General features: G+C 41.2%; 2 protein-coding genes across 2 annotated transcripts; both read left to right on the forward strand.

Annotated features, from left to right (window-relative positions):
* The first annotated feature begins 638 nt into the window (after positions 1–638).
* On the forward strand, positions 639–14,070 carry LOC311014473 (scavenger receptor cysteine-rich domain superfamily protein-like). The gene is given in 17 exon segments (XM_084011095.1): positions 639–688; positions 876–945; positions 1,379–1,561; positions 1,667–1,798; positions 1,890–2,157; positions 2,541–3,569; positions 5,483–5,657; positions 5,874–5,997; positions 7,551–7,668; positions 8,662–8,804; positions 9,818–9,882; positions 10,072–10,141; positions 10,573–10,655; positions 10,657–10,756; positions 10,862–10,993; positions 11,085–11,352; positions 11,736–14,070. Coding segments are annotated over 16 exon segments (3,975 nt in total). The 5' UTR covers positions 639–688; positions 876–890; the 3' UTR covers positions 12,766–14,070.
* A 5,449-nt stretch (positions 14,071–19,519) lies between these two features.
* On the forward strand, positions 19,520–23,491 carry LOC311014924 (galectin-3-binding protein B-like). Its single transcript, XM_084011875.1, has 6 exons — positions 19,520–19,581; positions 19,771–19,840; positions 20,514–20,696; positions 20,802–20,933; positions 21,032–21,293; positions 21,370–23,491. The coding sequence occupies exons 2-6, from the start codon at positions 19,786–19,788 to the stop codon at positions 22,397–22,399; spliced, it is 1,662 nt and encodes a 553-aa protein (XP_083868001.1). The 5' UTR covers positions 19,520–19,581; positions 19,771–19,785; the 3' UTR covers positions 22,400–23,491.
* The last annotated feature ends 930 nt before the right edge of the window (positions 23,492–24,421 follow it).

The following is a 24,421-nucleotide window of genomic DNA, read 5'->3' on the forward strand; positions in this document are numbered from 1 at the left end:
TAGGTAGCATTTATAACGATATACAGTAGCCTACAATATTCAATGGTAAAAGTAGGACTGAGCTCTCTTTCTTAAATAAAAATGTAACAATACTGCAGTCTAGAAATACTATATCAAAAGTAGAGATCCTGAATCCTAAATTTTAAAAATACAAAAGCATCAAAGCAGTTTTCCGAGGAGCTATTGTATATTATAGTATGCAGTCTGCTTTTTTATACTGTGTGAATTTCAACAAGGGATAATAAAATATTTTCTTTATCCAATTTCATCGTCATTCATTATTGATTATGTTTTGTATTAACCTATATGAATATGCAGTTCTAAAAATATATATCGTAGAGTTTAAAAAAAATAAAGAAAAGAAAAGTACAATATTTGACTCTGAATTTTAGTGGGGTGAAAGTATAAAGTAGCAGAAAAAAATATGCATATAATGGTATTTAGGTATGTATGTATCACTCTCCACCACTATGCATATCAATATATATTTGCTGCAGACATCAAAGTATATATTGCATGTGTGGTAGGAGTGACTATAAACATTTTTTTTAAATGTGGCATCAGATTTCAACTATTTTCCCAGAAAACACCCCCATGAGTGGGTGGTGATTCCGGAAAGTAACTGCTCAGAGTTTCGTTGTATATTTCAGTGAGAGTTCTGTCTTCAGTTCACTTCATTCCAGATCTGGTAAGTTCATTCCTACTTTTAACCAGAAACATGTATATAGTCTACTGTTTGCATCGCACATTATTTGTTTAATAGGAAAACAAAAAAACTTGCATCACCACATAACAAATGTCCTGAACACAGAATTTTAAAACAGAAACTTACATGCTTAATACAGAAAAGCTGTTTCTTTTCTCCTTTCCACCAGTGCACTGCAATCAAAATGAAAGGAAATATTTTCTTTTTATTCTGCATCCTTTTCGTCGGCTTGTCTGCTGGTGAGTAAATTGTTCTTATCCTGAAGCCGTTAACACATTGTACAAAAAACAACTCATCTCCAGTAAATCAGCCTTATTGTCTTCCACTGCAGCCCATCATCAAAAATAAACATAGCAATAAAAGTGAGAGTAACTACCCAAATCTTAACAGAATTATACAGCATAATTTAATAAATAATGCTATACTTTTATTACTTTTTTAAATCACATGTTGAAAAATGTTTCTGTTCCAAACTCATCAAATTTACTGTCAACTGGTTTTCCAGCCTCGTGTAAATAAAAGTAGAGGAAATATAGTTCAACATTGCAGATGACATTTCATAAGTTGCATAACTTAAGATAAATAAGGAAATGTTCTTTGTCATCTTTTTTATCTTTTTTTAATAACTAATGACCGTGTAGATTGTAACAAATCCAACAAATGTTTCTTTAGGTGAGAAGGAAGGCGTCGTCAGGCTGGCTGGCGGTAAAGATCACTCTGAGGGCCGTGTGGAGATCTTTCATGACGGTGCCTGGGGGACTGTGTGTGATGATAACTGGGGCATAAACGGTGCACATGTCGTGTGTCGCCAGCTCCATTTCCCTGGTGCAAGAGAAGCAACTACATTTGGTGGCGGTAAGACAGACACTGGCAAATACCGGTGATTAAAACCTGTAACCTATATTCTTCAGCAATATTTGGTCTTGTCACGATCTGATTCTGCGATTGGTTTTGTGTTAGGGGATGGCAACATATGGATGGATGACGTAGGCTGTACTGGGATAGAGACGAACCTGGGCGATTGTTCATTTCCTGGATGGGGAACCCATAACTGTGGTCACAGTGAAGATGCTGGGGTTAAATGCGAGAAAGGTAACAAACAAGAAATGTTCTTCCGTGGAGAAATAAAGGCTTCATAGATGTCGACAAACTCACTCACTGTGCCCATGTTGATCTCCATCAGTGCCAGAACCAGTGAAGATGGTCCACCAGGAGTACAAGCTGGACCACAACACCAACCTCTCTCTGCAGCTGGGCGAGCTGTTCGACAGCGGGCGTGAATGTGACTTGAATATTAGCGTGGTGGTGCACAACAACACCACCCAGACGATCTGTGCTCACAGCATCATCCTGTCTCTGAACTCCTTCCTCAAAGCATCGCAGCCAGACTTCGGCAGCCTCCAAATCGACGCCACGCCTGACTGCAGTCAGCACGCCAAAACCTTTGTCAGGTAAAAGCCAAACTCGGGACTTTAGAAACTACCGTTTGCTCAATTCAATTCAATTGTATTTATAGTGTCATATGACAACAGAAGTCATCTCAGGACAAGTCCCAACATCACCCAGGGGCGTTACAGCGACAGTTGCGAGAAAAAACTGCCTTAATAGGCTTTTAGGCAGAAATCTGTTGCAGCCCAGGCCCTTGGTATCCAACTGCATTTAGTGTTGGTAGTAGTATAGTAGTAGTAGCATTAACAGTAGTTTCCAGCATCAGGACAGTTAGCAGTCTGCATCGGTCAGGACCTCAGCGGACTCTGCTGGACCAGAAAGCATAGCCAGACTCCCGGGAGTCTCGAGTTAGAAGCCTCGCTCATGAAAAATGTTTCCCTTTCAGATACTTCTACACGGGAAAGATCACGCTCACACAATCCTCTACGTACTGTATCCTCAAGATGGCGTTCGACTGGGGTTTGACAGAGATACAGAATGCGCAGGAAAATCTCCTCAGGCTGTTTCTTCCAGAGGATCCCACTTTCCAGAGCCAGAGCTCTTTCTACGAGTTAGCTGTTCTCTCAGGTGATGAGCTGCTGCTGGAAGTTTGTCTCCGTTACCTCGCGTGGAACTGCGAGGACCTGATCCAGTCCCCGGCCTGGACAAATCTCCCTTTGGGTCTGGTGGAACTCCTCCTGTCTCGATCAGACCTTGTGGTGCCAAATGAAACCGTCATCCTGAACGGACTGGAGAGATGGGCAGCAGCCCGAAGCAACGCAACTGTTCCCGAGAGCCTTCTGAAGCTCGTCCGTTTCCCACTGATCCCGGCTGAGGACTTGTACACCCTCGATGGCTACCAGGCCAGAAGGCTGCAGGGCTTTCAGTTCAATGCTCTCCCCTTGGCGACGTTGCTCAATGACCTAAGGGACGAACAAACGGTCTACACACCCAGGATCTACACCGGCACGCCGTGGGGCTTCACCTTCACCTACCGCAACATCGAAACCTTCAAGAATTATGGGTACTTCAATCGCGGGGGCAAGCGCATCGATAATCTGACATCTGACTTCCAAACCCCGACTCATCACAGCGCCTACTTCGCCTTACAAAGCATGCGCTGGAAAGCGAGGGTGTACCTCAGCGACGCAGATTGCTCGAGCGAGAACATCACTTGTCCTTCTTTGCCGGCCGTCAGTTTGAAGGTGGAGGAGAAGAACAATAACGTACCCAGTGAGATGGAGGGACGCATCACTTACAGGAACATGCTTGTTGTTATGTGTGCCGGGATGTACGTGTTCCACGTCCATGAATTCAATGCCGCTGATGGTGAGAACTTAGTTTTTATTCCGAGCAGCGCCAAACAAGCCTATCCATGCCACTGGGAGCTGTTCTCCTACCTGGTGGTGGTTCGTCCTCACTACTCGACGGATTAGCTAAAGCAGAGAGCACATAGACAAGAGTGATTTACTAGCAACACACCGTCTGATATCAATGCCACTCGTCAATATCCTTTAAAGCGATGAATGGTATTTTTGACCAAGCTCACACACAAATAAAGATGGGCTGGAGGAGAATAGAGAAGCACTGATTGCATTACAAGTAGGGGTGAGTATTGGCAAGAACCTCACGATACGATACGTATCACGATACTTTGGTCACAATACGATACATATCACGATACTTTGGTCACGATACACGATACTTTGGTCCCGATGCGATACATATCACGATACTTTGGTCACAATACGATACATATCACGATACTTTGGTCACGATGCGATACATATCGCGATACTTTGGTCACGATACGATACATATCACGATACTTTGGTCACGATACGATACATATCACGATACTTTGGTCATGAAACAATATGTATCACGATATCGCGATATAAATAAAGATGAAAACACAAGAATCTGTATATGTACATCAGATGATATTGATCATTCAAAACAGCCTCTCCATTTGATTAATTCCCATGAAATTCATGGAATGAAATATCTATATTGTATTGGGCAGCAAAGTATCGCGATATATTGCCGTATCAATATTTTTACCCACTCCTAAGTCACAAGACTCTGCATTTCTATATACTGTAAGAAAAGAAAAAGGGAAAAAAAAGATATGTATCTAGGTTTACACGTTACTTTTTCATTTTTAAAGGAAACTTTATAATGATGACTATTATATGTTTTTTGCTGCATTGTGTCAAATCCTTTTGAAAACAAAGTAAACACTGTCATTCTGCAACATAACTGCATTGTAACATGTGATGTCTGAAACTGAATGTATTTTATTAAAGGAACAAGTTTGAGCTATCTTGTCTTCCACTCTAAACAGGAAATTCATGTCAGAACTAACAAGCCAAAACAAGCATATCTCAAAAAATAAATAATTTGGGACATTCCAATTCCTTCTAATCTGTCACATACCAATCACATGTCAGAAGATACAAGAAGGTTGCAGCATCCCTTAAATAAGAGGAGAGGAGATTTAAGGGAGTGTTGTTGTTGCTCGTTTGACACTTTGTGCATAAATAATTAAATAAGTTGAGAAGAATGCTGCATAAAGTTCATCTGAAGAAATGCAGCAAACTAGTTATGTTACACAAGTATATGTTTAAATATTTACACCTGGTTGGATGATAATATCAGCTGTTCAGTGAGGCTAGAAATGTGTAACAGCTGAATCAAGTCATGCAGTTAGATAGTTTAATCTAATTATTATAGGTGCAGTTACAGTTTTTTACGATTGAATAAACACAATTTTGATTGTTTTGTTTTGTTTAGCAAAACTCAACACACGAATAGCACAACCACATACCCAATTAGCAAAACACCTTAACTCCTTTGCAAAATGAACCACTCTTGTAAAAACTATACACCAACTTATCAAAACCATATTTTTTTACCATATGAAACACACACGTTGCATATGACTTAACTCTGTTTGCACCAGTTACACTCTGCTGTTGAAAACCTTAAACACTTTTGGCTAATTCTGCTTCTAAGTGCATAGAGTAGTATGGGTGAAGCACACAGTGAATTTGCAAAACATCGCTCGGATTTGCACAACTGTAAACACAATGTCTGCTCACACTTTTTGCAAAACAATACACACAGTGAACACTTGTATGCATTACTGTAGACACCACACAGGACACAAGACTAATGCTGTTGACAATGTTATTCATTTTTTTCCATATACTCAAGCCAACATGGCGGAAAAAAAAAACATTTCCCAGTTTTCATGAACATAACATTTTATCCTGTACAAAAAAAGAACCCCCCCAAAAAAGAAAACACAGCACATAAATTGCTACTGTTGGTCTCTTCTCCTAGCTGGATCTGGCCAGAGAATTTCATCCACATCACAGGCGATATCCTCATTTGCAAGACAGCGGGGAAAGAATCGCCGTGCATGCCGTATCCACCCCTGTATGGCTGTGGCCTCAATCTGGTCACAGGCCTCCTCCATGGCCTGAATGAGGGCTACCCGAGCCAGGGGGTGCAGATCGTAAACCTTCCACCGCCATGCCGAGAAAAATTCTTCAATTGGGTTAAGAAATGGAGAATATGGTGGCAGGAAAAGGACTGTGAAATGTGGGTGCTGCGTAAACCAGTTCTGAACCAGAGCAGAGCGGTGGAATGAAACATTGTCCCAGGTGACAATGTATTGGATCTGCATGTTATTTATGATTGTGAGGTTGTATACTCTGTCCAAAAATGTAAGGATGTGAGGTGTTTTATACGGACCCATGTTGGCATGGCGGTGGAGGACCCCATTCTGGGTGATTGCCGCGCAAAGGGTGATGTTACCCCCACGTTGCCCCAAGTGCTGATATGGGGTGCATACAGTAAGAAGCTGTAAACAGGTAATTTTTTTACCTGTTTTCCAGTCTGAATGCCCTTATGACAGATGCCACGGTGAATCTGCTGAGATTTGGCTGGACTCTCAGTCCAGCCTCCCTCAGCGTCAATCCATGGTTCACAACATGGTCCACAAGAGTTGCGCGAATTTCATTGCTTAAAGTTGGACCTCTTCTCCTTTGAGCTTCACCTACTCCTGCTTGAGGTCTTCCTCTTCCTCTTCCTCTTCCTCGGCCACGGCCTCTGGCACGGCCTCTGCCTCCTTCTTCTCCTCCTTCTCCGATTCCCCCTCTCATCCTCACTCTTCCTCTTCCTCTTCCTTCCATTTTGGTTAAGCTTGGTGAACTCACCTGCTGCATTTTTATAGTGCTTAAACCTGATTGGTGTGTCTACAATAAAGCAATCTTGTGTTTGCACACCTGATGGCAGTGTTCAATCAACTGGCTCATAGGTGTGGTAATTTGACAGTCAGTGCTTTAGAATTGCAAGGAAGTGACATCTTGATATACTTCTGTGTCTAATGCATAGACGTGTGTGTTAGTGTTTCAAATCACGGTGTGTATTGTTTTGCACAAAGTGTGAACGGACTCATTGTGCTTACAGTGGTGCAAATCTGGGGCCAAGTTTTGCTCCGTGAGTGTAAGGTTTTGATAATTGGGCAACACTTTAGATTTTAGTGTTTATTCAATCGTAAAAAACTGTATAATGTGAACATTAAGCAGTAGGCCTGAAAAATACTAGCAATGTCTAACATAAAATGTCAACTGAATTTTCCTCTTAAATACTGAAGAAAAATGCACAACGTACTTCACGTAGAAGTACATGAAATAGTACTAGACTTACTTTGCTTTGACCACATTACAGAGCCTGTTGCTGGAGCCAAACATCCGGTTGATTCCTGCTTGTTAGAGGAACACAGTGGCTGATATTAACCACCAGGTGGCGGTATGACAGAAACAAGCCAGCTAAGAGGACAGGAGGAGGTTTGCTGCCCCCTGCTGGCCGCTTCCCGGTAAATGCGCTTCTTCTTTTCTCCCCCGGAGATAAAAGAAGTAAATCTGAAAAAAAACCCACACAGTACAACACAGTAAAGTACAGTACACACATCACTTTGGTAGTATTTCTTATAGATGCAGACTCACGCAGACTCGCTGAAGGGTTGTTATAATGATAATAATAATAATAATAATAATAATAATAATAATGTCAGACATTCCCGCCCCATACTTGAACGGCATATCTTCATGTCAGGAATAAGGGGCACTAGAAATACAGCTTATACTGTCTACTATGTATAGTGTACGGAGAGGTTTGCAAAAAAACTCTTTAAACTGCCGATAACGGATATCATATAAGTAGATGGACATGGAGATATTAGTTTGGAAATTTAGGCATAGGATGTTTAAAACGTAAACAGTCATTTTAATTTATTAAATCATCTATTGATTTATGTATTTTTGTTGTTAAATAGTTTTATGTGAATCAAAACATTGTTTTTTACCATGACTTTGACAGATAATCTCTTTGTACTTGCGACCAGCGTTTGAGACGGTGAGCAGTAGACGGAGGGCCTCTGTCTTCTCCTCCTCTTTGCTCCGAGAGTGGCTCAAGATGTCCAGCAGAGTGAGAACACCTCCGTCCTCCAGGAACTCCATCAGGTACTGATCACTGTGAGGAAGTGAGAAACGTGGCTCAAAGACCAGAACTAGTTTACAGAATATGATGCTGCGTTTCATTTCACTCACTGGCTTGATGCAGAAAGGAAAATCCCAATTGCTTTTAGCTGCAGTCTCAAGAATGTCCCAAACATATATCTGAACATCATTAAGGACTAGTTCTCAGTTGATTACAGAGTCACTATATGACTTGAAACATTTAATTATGCATGATTGGATTTCAGCCATATAGTTAAACGTGTTTGTGTATGCAGAAAATGACAAAAAAATAATAACAAATACTGAGTATCACGTGCATTCAACCAACTCTCCATCTTCATAAGTCCTGATGCTTTGTAATATGTATAGATTTAATTTTGAACACAGCTAACAACATGTGCGTGGAGCGCACAACAGACAGTCCAGAGTAGGAAATACAAAGCATCAAAACTTAAATTACAAAAACTCATCATTATGCAGAATGTCGCATTTCAGAATAATGTATATCATTGGATTAGAATAAAATGTTTTTGCATCATAAAGTCTCCTTATCTCAACCTTTAATAATATTGTGATTTATTTTATATTTCATATAATTTACCTGCAAAGTAAACTATTCAGTAAAGTAATTAAATAAATGTTGTGATGTAAAAAGTATTATATTTGCAGCTGAAATGTAAATACTCAGATAAAATATTTCATAAGTACATTACAGTTGTAGACACTACTGAAAGGATTTAGATATCTTGGAAATTGATGTAATGTAATTGATGCAGCCTAATCATTAGGCCTACTACATTCAACGAAACATACCATATGGAATTGTTTCGACATGTATTAAATATGTTGTATGTATAGATTTGTCTGTGTTCTGCATGGACATGAAGAAGGATACGTGAGTCTCATCCAGGTGGTGAGTCGAGCCAGGAAGAGGCTGCCGACCTGAGCAAACTGCAGCTCCAGCTCCCAGAACGTCTTCCCGGTGTTCCGCGCCAGGAAGGAGTTCAACATGCGGCCGCGGACCGTCCGGTCCCCGCGGTCCCACTCCCGGAGAAACCCGAGCACTTTGCCGATGTTCGCGTGTTCCTCCAGTGTTGACATGGTGTTGTTGTCTTTTCGGAAATCAAAGCTACAAACCGGTCAGGCGGTGTAAAGACTGTCACTGCTCCACAGATTGTTTGTTTAAAAAGCGTTACATTTCCTAATAACTCATAATAAAAAAGTAATTGTATCTTCTCACTCTAGTTTCGTTAATAGCAGCTAGCTGACGGTTGCTAGCTTCGTTAAGAGTATGCTAGCTGACGGTTGCTTAGCAACGCCCACACAATCTCTGAGAATCTTCTCCTCTAGCTTCGTGTATAGCAGCTAGCTGACGGTTGCTAGCTTCGTTTATAGCAGCTAGCTGACGGTTACTTACACTTATGTAGGCCTACTTATTCGTAAATACTCTTTTTAGAAAAAGAAAATGTGACCTCTTGATCTTAATGTAGCGTACTTTATTTGTTCTGGAAGGAATTAAAAAAGTAGGTAGCATTTATAACGATATACAGTACAATATTCAGTGGTAAAAGTAGGACTGAGCTCTCTTTCTTAAATAAAAATATAACAATACTGCAGTCTAGAAATACTATATCACAAGTAAAGATCCTGAATTCTAAATTTTAAAAATACAAAAGTATCAAAGCAGTTTTCCGAGGAGCAAATGTATATTATAGTATGCAGTCTGCTTTTTTATACTGTGTGAATTTCACCAAGTGATAAAATATTTTCTTTATCCAATTTCATCGTCATTCATTATTGATTATGTTTTGTATTAACTTATATGAATATGCAGTTCTAAAAATATATATCATAGAGTTTAAAAAAAAGAAAGAAAAGAAAAGTACAATATTTGACTCTGAATTGTAGTGGGGTGAAAGTATAAAGTAGCAGAAAATGGAAAGAAATATGCATATAATGGTATTTAGGTATGTATGTATCGCTCTCCACCACTATGCATTATCAGTTGCCATTTGTTGCAGACATTTAAAAAATGTATACATTGCATGTGTGGTAGGAGTGACTATAAACATTTTTTTTAAATGTGGCATCAGATTTCAACTATTTTCCCAGAAAACACCCCCATGAGTGGGTGGTGATTCCAAGAAATAACTGCTCAGAGTTTCGTTGCTTATTTCAGTGAGAGTTCTGTCTTCAGTTCACTTCATTCCAGATCTGGTAAGTTCATTCCTACTTTTCACCAGAAACATGTATATAGTCTACTGTTTGCATCGCACATTATTTGTTTAATAGGAAAACGAAAAAACTTGCATCACCACATAACAAATGTCCTGAACACAGAATTTTAAAACAGAAACTTACATGCTTTAATACAGAAAAGCTGTTTTTTGTTCTCCTTTCCACCAGTGCACTGCAATCAAAATGAAAGGAAATATTTTCTTTTTATTCTGCATTCTTTTCGTCGGCTTGTCTGCTGGTGAGTAAATTGTTCTTATCCTGAAGCCGTTAATACATTGTACAAAAAACAACTCATCTCCAGTAAATCAGCCTTATTGTCTTCCACTGCAGCCCATCATCAAAAATAAACATAGCAATAAAAATGAGAGTAACTACCCAAATCTTAACAGAATTATACAGCATCATTTAATAAATAATGCTATACTTTTATTACTTTTTAAAATCACTTGTGGAACAATTTTTCTGTTCCAAATTCATAAAATTTACTGTCAACTGGTTTTCCAGCCTCGTGTAAATAAAAGTAGAGGAAATACATAGTTCAACATGGCAGACGATTCATAAGTTGCATAACTTAAGATAAATAAGGAAATGTTCTTTGTAATCTTTTTATCTTTTTTGAATAACGAATGGCCGTGCAGATTGTAACCAATCCAACAAATGTTTCTTTAGGTGAGAAGGAAGGCGTCGTCAGGCTGGCTGGCGGTAAAGATCACTCTGAGGGCCGTGTGGAGATCTTTCATGACGGTGCCTGGGGGGACTGTGTGTGATGATAACTGGGGCATAAACGGTGCACATGTCGTGTGTCGCCAGCTCCATTTCCCCGGTGCAAGAGAAGCAACTACATTTGGCGGCGGTAAGACAGACACTGGCAAATACCGGTGATTAAAACCTGTAACCTATATTCTTCAGCAATATTTGGTCTTGTCACGATCTGATTCTGCTATTGGTTTTGTGTTAGGGGATGGCAACATATGGATGGATGACGTAGGCTGCACTGGGATAGAGACGAACCTGGGCGATTGTTCATTTCCTGGATGGGGAATCCATAACTGTGGTCACGGCGAAGATGCTGGGGTTAAATGCGAGAAAGGTAACAAAAAAGAAATGTTCTTCCGTGGAGAAATAAAGGCTTCATAGATGTCGACAAACTCACTCACTGTGCCCATGTTGATCTCCATCAGTGCCAGAACCAGTCAAGATGGTCCACCAGGAGTACAAGCTGGACCACAACACCAACCTCTCTCTGCAGCTGGGCGAGCTGTTCGACAGCGGGCGCGACTGTGACTTGAATATTAGCGTGGTGGTGCACGACAACACCACCCAGACGATCTGTGCTCACAGCATCATCCTGTCTCTGAACTCCTTCCTCAAAGCATCGCAGCCAGACTTCGGCAGCCTCCAAATCGACGCCACGCCTGACTGCAGTCAGCACGCCAAAACCTTTGTCAGGTAAAAGCCAAACTCAGGACTTTAGAAACTACCATTTGCTCAATTCAATTCAATTGTATTTATAGTGTCATATGACAACAGAAGTCATCTCAGGACAAGTCCCAACATCACCCAGGGGCGTTACAGCGACAGTTGCGAGAAAAAACTGCCTTAATAGGCTTTTAGGCAGAAATCTGTTGCAGCCCAGGCCCTTGGTATCCAACTGCATTTAGTGTTGGTAGTAGTATAGTAGTAGTAGCATTAACAGTAGTTTCCAGCATCAGGACAGTTAGCAGTCTGCATCGGTCAGGACCTCAGCGGACTCTGCTGGACCAGAAAGCATAGTCAGACTCCCGGGAGTCTCGAGTTAGAAGCCTCGCTCATGAAAAATGTTTCCCTTTCAGATACTTCTACACGGGAAAGATCACGCTCACACAATCCTCTACGTACTGTATCCTCAAGATGGCGTTCTACTGGGGTTTGACAGAGATACAGAATGCGCAGGAAAATCTCCTCAGGCTGTTTCTTCCAGAGGATCCCACTTTCCAGAGCCAGAGCTCTTTCTACGAGTTCGCTGTTCTCTCAGGTGACGAGCTGCTGCTGGAAGTTTGTCTCCGCTACCTGGCGTGGAACTGCGAGGACCTGATCCAGTCCCCGGCCTGGACAAATCTCCCTTTGGGTCTGGTGGAACTCCTCCTGTCTCGATCAGACCTTGTGGTGCCAAATGAAACCGTCATCCTGAACGGACTGGAGAGATGGGCAGCAGCCCGAAGCAACGCAACTGTTCCCGAGAGCCTTCTGAAACTCGTCCGTTTCCCACTGATCCCGGCTGAGGACTTGTACACCCTCGATGGCTACCAGGCCAGAAGGCTGCAGGGCTTTCAGTTCAATGCCCTCCCCTTGGCGACGTTGCTCAACGACCTAAGGGACGAACAAACGGTCTACACACCCAGGATCTACACCGGCACGCCATGGGGCTTCACCTTCACCTACCGCAACATCGAAGCCTACAATAATTATGGGTACTTCAATCGCGGGGGCGAGCACATCAACAATCTGACATCTGACTTCCAAACCCCGCCTCATCAAAGCACCTACTTCGCCTTACAAAGCATGCGCTGGAAAGCGAGGGTGTACCTCAGCGACGCAGATTGCTCGAGCGAGAACATCACTTGTCCTTCTTTGCCGGCCGTCAGTTTGAAGGTGGAGGAGAAGAACAATAACGTACCCAGTGAGATGGAGGGACGCATCACTTACAGGAACATGCTTGTTGTTATGTGTGCCGGGATGTACGTATTCCACGTCCATGAATTCAATGCCGCTGATGGTGAGAACTTAGTTTTTATTCCGAGCAGCGCCAAACAAGCCTATCCATGCCACTGGGAGCTGTTCTCCTACCTGGTGGTGGTTCGTCCTCACTACTCGACGGATTAGCTAAAGCAGAGAGCACATAGACAAGAGTGATTTACTAGCAACACACCGTCTGATATCAATGCCACTCGTCAATATCCTTTAAAGCGATGAATGGTATTTTTGACCAAGCTCACACACAAATAAAGACGGGGTGGAGGAGAATAGAGAAGCACTGATTGCATTACAAGTAGGGGTGAGTATTGGCAAGAACCTCACGATACGATATGTATCACGATACTTTGGTCACAATACGATACATATCACGATACTTTGGTCACGATACGATACATATCGCGATACTTTGGTCATGATACGATACATATCACGATACTTTGGTCACGATACGATACATATCACAATACTTTGGTCATGATACGATACATATCACGATACTTTGGTCACGATACGATACATATCGCAATACTTTGGTCATGATACGATACATATCACGATACTTTGGTCACGATACGATACATATCACAATACTTTGGTCACGATCTGATACATATCACGATACGATACATATCGCCATACTTTGGTCATGATACGATACATATCACGATACTTTGGTCACAATACAATACATATCACGATACTTTGGTCACGATACGATACATATCATGATACTTTGGTCACGATACGATACATATCGCTATACTTTGGTCACAAAACGATACGTATCACGATATTTTGGTCACAATACAATACATATCACGATACTTTGGTCACGATACGATACGTATCACGATACTTTGGTCACGATACGATACGTATCACGATATTGCGATATAAATAAAGATGAAAACACAAGTAACTGTATATGTACATCAGATGATATTGATCAGAGGATAAATTGAGTCAAAACTATTTAATTCAAAACAGCCTCTCCATTTGATTAATTCCCATGAAATTCACTGGAATAAATATTGAAAATAAAATGAAAAAGGATAAAGTACTGCATTCACAACGCATCTAAACATGAATCTTTTTTTTTTTTTTAAACGATCTTGTATTGGGCGGCAAAGTATCGCGATATATTGCCGTATCTATATTTTTACCCACTCCTAATTACAAGTCACAAGACTCTGCATTTCTATATACTGTAAGAAAAGAAAATGGAAAAAAAGATATGTATCTACGTTTACATGTTACTTTCTCATTTTTAAAGGAAACTTTATAATGATGACTATTATATGTTTTTTGCTACATTGTGTCAAATCCTTTTGAAAACAAAGTAAACACTGTCATTCTGCAACATAACTGCATTGTAACATGTGATGTCTAAAACTGAATGTATTTTATTAAAGGAACACAATCTATCTTGTCTTCCACTCTAAACAGGAAATTCATGTCAGAACTAACAAGCCAAAACAAGCATATCTCAAAAAATAAATAATTTGGGACATTCCAAGGTCTTCTAATCTGCCAGGACAGTCTGTAACCAATCACATGTCAGAAGATACAAGAAGGTTGCAGCATCCCTTAAAAAAGAGGAGAGGAGATTTAAGGGAGTGTTGTTGTTGCTAGTTTGACACTTTGTGCATAAATAATTAAATAAGTTGAAAAGAATGCTGCATAAAGTTCATCTGAAGAAATGCAGCAAACTAGTTATGTTACACAAGTATATGTTTAAATATTTACACCTGGTTGGATGATAATATCAGCTGTTTAAGTCAAATTCAGTGAGGCTAGAAATGTGTAACAGCTTAATCCAGTCATGCTGTTAGATAGTTTAATCTAATTATTATAGGTGCAGTTATAATGTGAACATTAAGCCGTAGGCCTGAAAAATCAGGGGCGCCGCTAGGGATTTTGGGCCCCAAAAAAAGTGAGAAACGTGGCTCAAAGACCAGAACTAGTTTACAGAATATGATGCAGCGTTTCAACTCACTCACTGGCTTGATGCAGAAAGGAAAATCCCAATCGCTTTTAGCTGCTGTCTCAAGAATGTCCCAAACATATTGTTCAGAAGGTTAGCCCTTCATTGCCCATTTCCAATATAGCATCCCTCATCAGCCCATTCACAGTTCACATGCTCAGTCCTAGAGCCTGTTACCTTGCGCATGGTGTTCACATGAACAGTTAATGTCTGGATGCGCTGAACCAATCAGAGACCTCTGCTGCACTGAGAGAAGTGTCTGGCGCGAGTCGATGAGGAGAGTTTTGTTCACCGCAGCAGTTCTTGATTTTATTCGTTCATCCCAGCCGTTTGGACTCTATTTATCCTGCAGCTGTGTTTTCTGGACTCTTGCTTCTCCTTTGTGTTGATTTGCTCCGTCTTGTGCGTCCATGAGAGTGTGAGTGATACGCTATCATTCTGATACTGGTCTTAATTATATTCTGAGTGTTATTCGGCAATTAAGTTTATCGTACTGTAAGGTGTCTTGTGCATTGGTTAATTGTTGCCAATTTGATAGTCCAATTGATGTATATGACCCATGATAATATTGTTATGTTGATTAATGGAGTACCGCTGTGGTTTTCAGGTGTTTATTAGTTAAGTCACGGCAGTGTAGTGAGCGTGCAGATGCGTCCATTAAGGGATCGTCGCGCATTTATTGGTCTCTCCCTTTGTGCACACGATGCAAGTGAGATAGATATGGGCCTTCCTGAGTTAAGAGGTTGCTTTTGTTGACAGTCCCTTAAGTCTCTAAACACTCAAATCTTCTCATTTATTAATCTTTTACTGTTTATCTTTACATAGCCTTATTACTGCATTATATAATTTATACCAGTCTGTTTCTGTTTATTATAATTATTGTATATGATTAATATGCACATTTCTGTTTATTTCTTTATTGTAGTAACCACACAGACAGTATCAACAGAAGAATTCTCCAATAAATGAGGGGCATCTCAATGAGAGTGTGTGTGAATTGGATTCATTAACCCATCAACATCATTCCTGTTCTTACCGGACAACCTGTGGAGAGTGCAGATACATTATTGGAATCAGTGCCTTCTGATTTATTCATTCAAGATAAATAGGTCTCAAGTTTGGTATTCAGTAAGCCAACTCCTATTTTATACATATATCTGAACAACCATTAAGGACTAGTTCTCAGTTGATTATAGTCACTATATGACTTGAAACATTTAATTATGCATGATTGGATTTCAGCCACAATATAGTTAAACATGTTTGTGAATGCAGTAAACTACAAAAAAAATAATAAAAATAAATGGCACAAATACTGATTATCACGTGCATTCAACCAACTCTCTGTCCTCATAAGTCCTGATGCTTTGTAATATGTATAGATTTAATTTTGAACAATGCTAACAACATGTGCGTGGAGCGTACAACAGACAGTCCAGAGTAGGAAATACAAAGCATCAAAACTTAAATTACAAAAACTCGTCATTATGCAGAATGTCGCATTTCAGAATAATGTATATCATTGGATTAGAATGAAATGTTTTTGCATCATAAAGGTGGGGCTAATTTGATCAGTTTATGCTGGGTAGCTTGTGAATTTACTCCAGGTATTAATAAAGTCTCCTTATCTCAACCTATAATAATATCATGATTTATTTTATATTTCATATAATTTATCTGCAAAGAAACTATTCAGTAAAGTAATTAAATAAATGTAGTGATGTAAAAAGTATTATATTTGCCTCTGAAATATAAATACTCAGATAAAATATTTCATAAGTACATTACAGTTGTAGACACTATTGAAAGGATTTAGATTGAAATTGATGTAATGTAATTGATGCAGCCTTAATATTACAACATTCATCCAACGCAACATAGCATATGGAATTGTTTCGACATGTATTAAATATGTTGTATGTATAGATTTGACTGTGTTCTGCATGGACATGAAGAAGGATACGTGAGTCTCATCCAGGTGGTGAGTCGAGCCAGGAAGAGGCTGCCGACCTGAGCAAACTGCAGCTCCAGCTCCCAGAACGTCTTCCCGGTGTTCCGCGCCAGGAAGGAGTTCAACATGCGGCCGCGGACCGTCCGGTCCCCGCGGTCCCACTCCCGGAGAAACCCGAGCACTTTGCCGATGTTCGCTTGTTCCTCCAGTGTTGACATCGTGTTGTTGTCTTTTCGGAAATCAAAGCTACAAACCGTTCAGGCGGTGTAAAGACTGTCACTGCTCCACAGATTGTTTGTTTAAAAAGCGTTACATTTCCTAATAACTGATAAAAGTAATACTATTTTCTAACTAATTTGCTCAGATCTTCTCACTCTATCTTCGTTTATAGCAGCTAGCTGACGGTTGCTAGCTTTGTTGATAGCAGCTAGCTGACGGTTGCTTAGCAACGCCCACACAATCTCTGAGAGGGTGCAGTACCAGCCAAAGCATTGACCACAACTGACATCGATGCTTTTCAAAGTATACTTACACTTATGTAGGCCTACTTATTCGTAAATACTCTTTTTAGAAAAAGAAATTGTGACCTCTTGATCTTAATGTAGCATACTTTATTTGTTCTGGAAGGAATTAAAAGAGTAGGTAGCATTTATAACGTTATATAGTACAATATTCAATGGTAAAAGTAGGACTGAGCTCTCTTTCTTAAATAAAAATGTAACAATACTCTAGTCTAGAAATACTATATCACAAGTAAAGATCCTGAATTCAAAATTTTAAAAATACAAAAGCATCAAAGCAGTTTATTTATAATATTATAGTATGCAGTCTGCTTTTTTATACTGTGTGAATTTCACCAAAGAATCAATAAAAATATTTTCTTTATCCAATTTCTTCATCATTCATTATTGATTATGTTTTATATTAACTTGCAGTTCTAAAATATATGCAGTAGAGTTTAAGAAAAATGAAGAAAAGAAAAGTACAATATTTGACTCTGAATTGTAGTGGGGTGAAAGTATAAAGTAGCAGAAAATGGAAAAAAAATATGCATAAAATGGTATTTAGGTATTTATGTATCACTCTCCACCACTATGCATATCAATATATAAATATATTTGCTGCAGACATAAAATATTTATATATATACCAGACCCTAGAGGCCAATTCAAAGCCAATTTCCCAAGTCAACATCAAGTGCGGCATTTTCCAGGGAGATGCACTATCACCACTGCTGTTCTGCATAGGCCTGAACCCCCTCAGTCAGATCATCACGAAGAGTGGCTACGGGTACCGATTCCGTAGTGGGGCAACAATCAGCCACCTGCTCTACATGGATGACATCAAGCTGTATGCCAGGAGCGAGCGAGAAATAGACTCACTGATCCACACCACCAAGATCTACAGCGATGACATAGGGATGTCATTCGGATTGGACAAGTGTGGCCGGATGGTCTCAAAGAGAGGCAAGATGATCAGGACTGAGGGGATTGACCTACCAGAGGGCAACATAGGTGATATCCAAGACAGCTACAAGTACCTTGGCATCCCACAGGCTAATGGAAACCATGAAGAGGCCACAAGGAAATCAACCACAGCCAAATACCTCCAGAGAGTAAGGCCGGTCCTGAAAAGTCAGCTGAATGGTAAGAACAAGGTCCGAGCCCTCAACATGTACGCACTACCAGTCATCAGATACCCCGCTGGTATCATAAGCTGGCCAAAGGAGGAGCTAGAAGCCACAGATATCAGGACTAGAAAGCTCCTCACCATGCACGGAGGGTTCCACCCCAAGTCCAGCACCCTGAGGCTATACACTAAGCGGAAAGAAGGAGGCCGAGGGCTAGTGAGCGTCAAGGCCACGGTCCAGGATGAAACATCGAAAATTTGAGATTACATCGAAAAAATGGCCCCGAAGGATGAACTGCTAAGTGAATGTCTCAGGCAGCAGAACCCTGATGAGAGTGCGGAGGAGGAGGAGCAGACAACCTGGAGGGACAATCCCCTACATGGCATGTACCACTGTCAGATAGAGGAAGTGGCTGATATCAAGAAATCCTACCAGTGGCTGGAAAATGCAGGACTGACAGACAGCACAGAGGCACTAATCATGGCAGCACAAGAACAGGCCATAAGCACAAGAGCCATAGAGTCCAGGATCTACCAGAGCAGATCAGACCCAAGGTGCAGACTGTGCAAAGAAGCCCCTGAGACAGTCCAGCACATAACAGCAGGGTGTAAGATGCTAGCTGGATCAGCGTACATGGAGAGGCACAACCAAGTGGCTGGGATAGTACACAGGAACATCTGCAACCAGTATGGAATAGAAGTACCCAAATCCCAATGGGCCATACCACAGAAGGTGACTGAGAACAACAGGGCCAAGGTTCTGTGGGACTTCAGCTTCCAGACTGACAAACAGCTCCTGGCTAACCAACCGGACATAGTGGTGGTGGACAAAGAGCAGAAGACAGTGGTGGTGATAGATGTGGCGATCCCAGCTGACGCCAACATCAGGAAGAAGGAACACGAGAAAATTGAGAAGTACCAAGGGTTGAAAGAGCAGCTGGAACAGATGTGGAAGGTCAAGGCTAGCGTGGTCCCCGTGGTAGTGGGGGCACTCGGGGCAGTAACCCCCAAACTGGGAGAGTTTCTCCAACAGATCCCAGGAACAACATCTGAAGCCTCAGTCCAGAAGAGTGCAGTCCTAGGAACAGCCAAGATACTGCGCAGAACCCTCAAACTCCCAGGCCTCTGGTAGAGGACCCGAGCTTGAGGATGACATTGATACCACCCCACCAGGGGTGAGAAGGAGATTATTATTTTTTTTTTTTATATTGCATGTGTGGCAGGAGTGACTCATCAGATTTCAACTATTTTCCCAGAAAACACCCCCCCCCCGTGAGTGGGTGGTGATTCCGAGAAATAACTGCTCAGAGTTTCGTTTTTGTTGTATTTCTGCATTGTTATTGTGTTTCCGCCTTCAGTTAACTTCATTCGAGATCTGGTAAGTTCATTCCTACCTTTAACCAGAAACATGTATAGTCTACTGTTTGCATTGCACATTATTTGTTTAATAGGAAAACAAAAAAACTTGCATCACCACATAACAAATGTCCTGAACATAGAATTTTAAAACAGAAACTTACATGCTTAATACAGAAAAGCTGTTTTTTTTTTATCTCCCTTCCCTCAGTGCACTGCAATCAAAATGAAAGGAAATATTTTATTTTTATTCTGCATTCTTTTCGTCGGCTTGTCTGCTGGTGAGTAAATTGTTCTTATCCTGTGAAGCCTTGTATTACTTTTTTAAATCACTTGTTGAACAATTTTTCTGTTCCAAACTGATCAAATTTGGATCTATTTACTGTCATCTGGTTCTCCTGCCTTGTGTAAATAGAAGTAGAGGAAATACATAGTTCAACATTGCAGACGACATTTCATAAGATTCATAAGTTGCATTAATGGAGCGAAGCCTGCGAGCTAGTTCAGGCAGACAACTCGAGCTGTGCCTTTATACTCATGTGACATGCCTCATTCTCCAATAATCTTCTCCCACTCACATCCTCCCTATTTGGCGGTCTATTTAAGCTACAATATTTCCCATCTCCCCCCTTTGGCTGTCATTGCCTCTGCTGCACATCAGTACTGCTGTCAACTCCGTCCAAACCCCTCCACCTCCCCAGCATCCACCTGTAGGCTCCGGGGGTGTAAAGATATTTACTCATTGTCTCTATGTAAGTTTTAGCTGGGGAGTGATGAGGTCGGGGTCTAGACGCCAAACTCTAATTATGTGCTGCTGCTACAATAAACATGTTAAATGTGAGTTTTCTGACTGAACTTACCATAAATAAGGAAATGTTCTTTGTCATCTTTTTATCTTTTTTTAATAACAAATGGCCGTGTAGATTGTAACCAATCCAACAAATGTTTCTTTAGCTGAAAAGGAAGGCGTCGTCAGGCTGGCTGGCGGTAAAGATCACTCTGAGGGCCGTGTGGAGATCTTTCATGATGGTGTATGGGGGACTGTGTGTGATGATAACTGGGGCATAAACGGTGCACATGTCGTGTGTCGCCAGCTCCATTTCCCCGGTGCAAGAGAAGCAATTACATTTGGCGGCGGTAAGACAGACACTGGCAAATACCGGTGATTAAAACCTGTAACCTATATTCTTCGGCAATATTTGGTCTTGTCACGATCTGATTCTGCGATTGGTTTTGTGTTAGGGGATGGCAAAATATGGATGGATGACTTAGGCTGTACTGGGATCGAGACGAACCTGGGCGATTGTTCATTTCCTGGATGGGGAACCAATAACTGTGGTCACGGCGAAGATGCTGGGGTTAAATGCGAGAAAGGTAACGATGTTTGGGCAAGAAATGTTCTACCTTGGAGAAATAAAGGCATCGTAGATGTCGACAAACTCACTCACTGTGCCCATATTGATCTCCATCAGGGCCAGTCAAGATGGTCCACCAGGAGTACAAGCTGGACCACAACACCAACCTCTCTCTGCAGCTGGGCGAGCTGTTCGACAGCGGGCGCGACTGTGACTTGAATATTAGCGTGGTGGTGCACAACAACACCACCCAGACGATCTGTGCTCACAGCATCATCCTGTCTCTGAACTCCTTCCTCAAAGCATCGCAGCCAGACTTCGGCAGCCTCCAAATCGATGCCACGCCTGACTGCAGTCAGCACGCCAAAACCTTTGTCAGGTAAAAGCCAAACTTTAGAAACTGCAGTTTTCTCTCGAGTTAGAAGCCTCGCTCATGAAAAATGTTTCCCTTTCAGATACTTCTACACGGGAAAGATCACGCTCACACAATCCTCTACGTATTGTATCCTCAAGATGGCGTTCGACTGGGGTTTGACAGAGATACAGAATGCGCGGGAAAATCTCCTCAGGCTGTTTCTTCCAGAGGATCCCACTTTCCAGAGCCACAGCTCTTTCTACGAGTTAGCTGTTCTCTCAGGTGACGAGCAGCTGCGGGAAGTTTGTCTCCGCTACCTGGCGTGGAACTGCGAGAACCTGATCCAGTCCCCGGCCTGGACAAATCTCCCTTTGGGTCTGGTGGAACTCCTCCTGTCTCGATCAGACCTCGTGGTGCAGAATGAAACCGTCATCCTGAACGGACTGGAGAGATGGGCAGCAGCCCGAAGCAACGCAACTGTTCCCGAGAGCCTTCTGAAGCTTGTCCGTTTCCCACTGATCCCGGCGAAGGACTTGTACACCCTCGATGGCTACCAGGCCAGAAGGCTGCAGGGCTTTCAGTTCAATGCTCTCCCCTTGGCGACGTTGCTCAACGACCTAAGGGACGAACAAACGGTCTACACACCCAGGATCTACACCGGCACGCCATGGGGCTTCACCTTCACCTACCGCAACATCGAAGCCTACAAGAATTATGGGTACTTCAATCGCGGGGGCGAGCACATCAACAATCTGACATCTGACTTCCAAACCCCGCCTCATCAAAGCACCTACTTCGCCTTACAAAGCATGCGCTGGAAAGCGAGGGTGTACCTCAGCGACGCAGATTGCTCAAGCGAGAACGTCACTTGTCCTTCTTTGCCGGCCGTCAGTTTGAAGGTGGAGGAGAAGAACAATAACGTACCCAGTGAGATGGAGGGATGCATCAGTTATAGGAACATGCTTGTTGTTATGTGTGCTGGGCTGTACGTGTTCCACGTCCATGAATTCAATGCCGCTGATGGTGAGAACTTAGTTTTTATTCCGAGCAGCGCCAAACAAGCCTATCCATGCCACTGGGAGCTGTTCTCCTACCTGGTGGTGGTTCGTCCTCACTACTCAACGGATTAGCTAAAGCAGAGAGCACATAGACAAGAGTGATTTACTAGCAACACACCGTCTGATATTAATGCCACTCGTCAATATCCTTTAAAACTATGAACGGTGTTTTTGACCAAACTCACACACAAATAAAGACGGGGTGGAGGAGAATAGAGAAGCACTGATTGCATTACAAGTAGGGGTGAGTATTGGCAAGAACCTCACGATACGATACGTATCACGATACTTTGGTCACGATACGATACATATCACGATACTTTGGTCACGATACGATACATATCATGATACTTTGGTCACGATACGATACATATCACAATACTTTGGTCACGATACGATACATATCACGATACGATGCATATCACGATACGATACATATCGCGATACTTTGGTCATGATACGATACATATCGCGATACTTTGGTCACAATACGAGACATATCACGATACTTTGGTCACGATACAATACATATCATGATACTTTGGTCACGATACGATACATATCGCGATACTTTGATCATGATACGATACATATCGCTATACTTTGGCCACAAAACGATACGTATCACGATATTGCGATATAAATAAAGATGAAAACACAAGTAACTGTATATGTACATCAGATGATATTGATCAGAGGATAAATTGAGTCAAAACTATTTAATTCAAAAAAGCCTCTCCATTTGATTAATTCCCATGAAATTCACTGGAATAAATATTGAAAATAAAATGAAAAAGGATAAAGTATTGCATTCACAACGCGTCTAAACATGAATCTTTTTTTTTTTAATCGATCTTTGGAAGTGAAAAATTTATATTGTATTGGGCGGCAAAGTATCGCGATATATTGCCGTATCAATATTTTTACCCACTCCTATACAAGTCACAAGACTCTGCATTTCTATATACTGTAAGAAAAGAAAATGGAAAAAAAGTATCTAGGTTTACATGTTACTTTCTCATTTTTAAAGGAAACTTTATAATGATGACTATTATATGTTTTTTGCTACATTGTGTCAAATCCTTTTGAAAACAAAGTAAACACTGTCATTCTGCAACATAACTGCATTGTAACATGTGATGTCTAAAACTGAATGTATTTTATTAAAGGAACACGATCTATCTTGTCTTCCACTCTAAACAGGAAATTCATGTCAGAACTAACAAGCCAAAACAAGCATATCTCAAAAACTAAATAATTTGGGACATTCCAAGGTCTTCTAATCTGCCAGGGCAGTCTGTAACCAATCACATGTCAGAAGATACAAGAAGGTTGCAGCATCCCTTAAATAAGAGGAGAGGAGATTTAAGGGAGTGTTGTTGTTGCTCGTTTGACACTTTGTGCATAAATAATTAAATAAGTTGAGAAGAATGCTGCATAAAGTTCATCTGAAGAAATGCAGCAAACTAGTTATGTTACACAAGTATATGTTTAAATATTTACACCTGGTTGGATGATAATATCAGCTGTTCAGTGAGGCTAGAAATGTGTAACAGCTTAATCCAGTCATGCAGTTAGATAGTTTAATCTAATTATTATAGGTGCAGTTATAATGTGAACATTAACCAGTAGGCCTGAAAAATCAGGGGCGCCGCTAGGGATTTTGGGCCCCATGAAAAGAATCTTTACAGGGCCCCCCAACACAGTGGCGAAATTTTTTGATGCTATTTTACATACAATCTGTGGCGCTGTGTGACACCGCCGGTGCGCTACCTGCAGCTGATCCAGTGGACTGAACCATTTTACGTAAATAGAGGGGGGGAAGGGGGGGCCCTGCAGGCGTTAATGTTTCCAAAACAAATAAAGTTATTGTTACCAGGACATGGAAAATAAAACATTTGTGATTATATGTTAGTTAATAACTTAGTGTCATTATTTTTTCTGTATTATAATTTCATCATCATTAGGGGCCTCTCGGGCCCCCCTCAATCATGGGCTCCTAGAATCCGTCTCCTTTTCGGCACCCCTGTGAAAAATACTAACAATGTTTAAGATAAAATGTCAACTGAATTTTCCTCTTAAATACTGAAGAAA

This window comes from Eutrigla gurnardus (genome assembly GCF_963514095.1).
Source record: "Eutrigla gurnardus genome assembly, chromosome: 6".
NCBI classification, from domain to species: domain Eukaryota; kingdom Metazoa; phylum Chordata; class Actinopteri; order Perciformes; family Triglidae; genus Eutrigla; species Eutrigla gurnardus.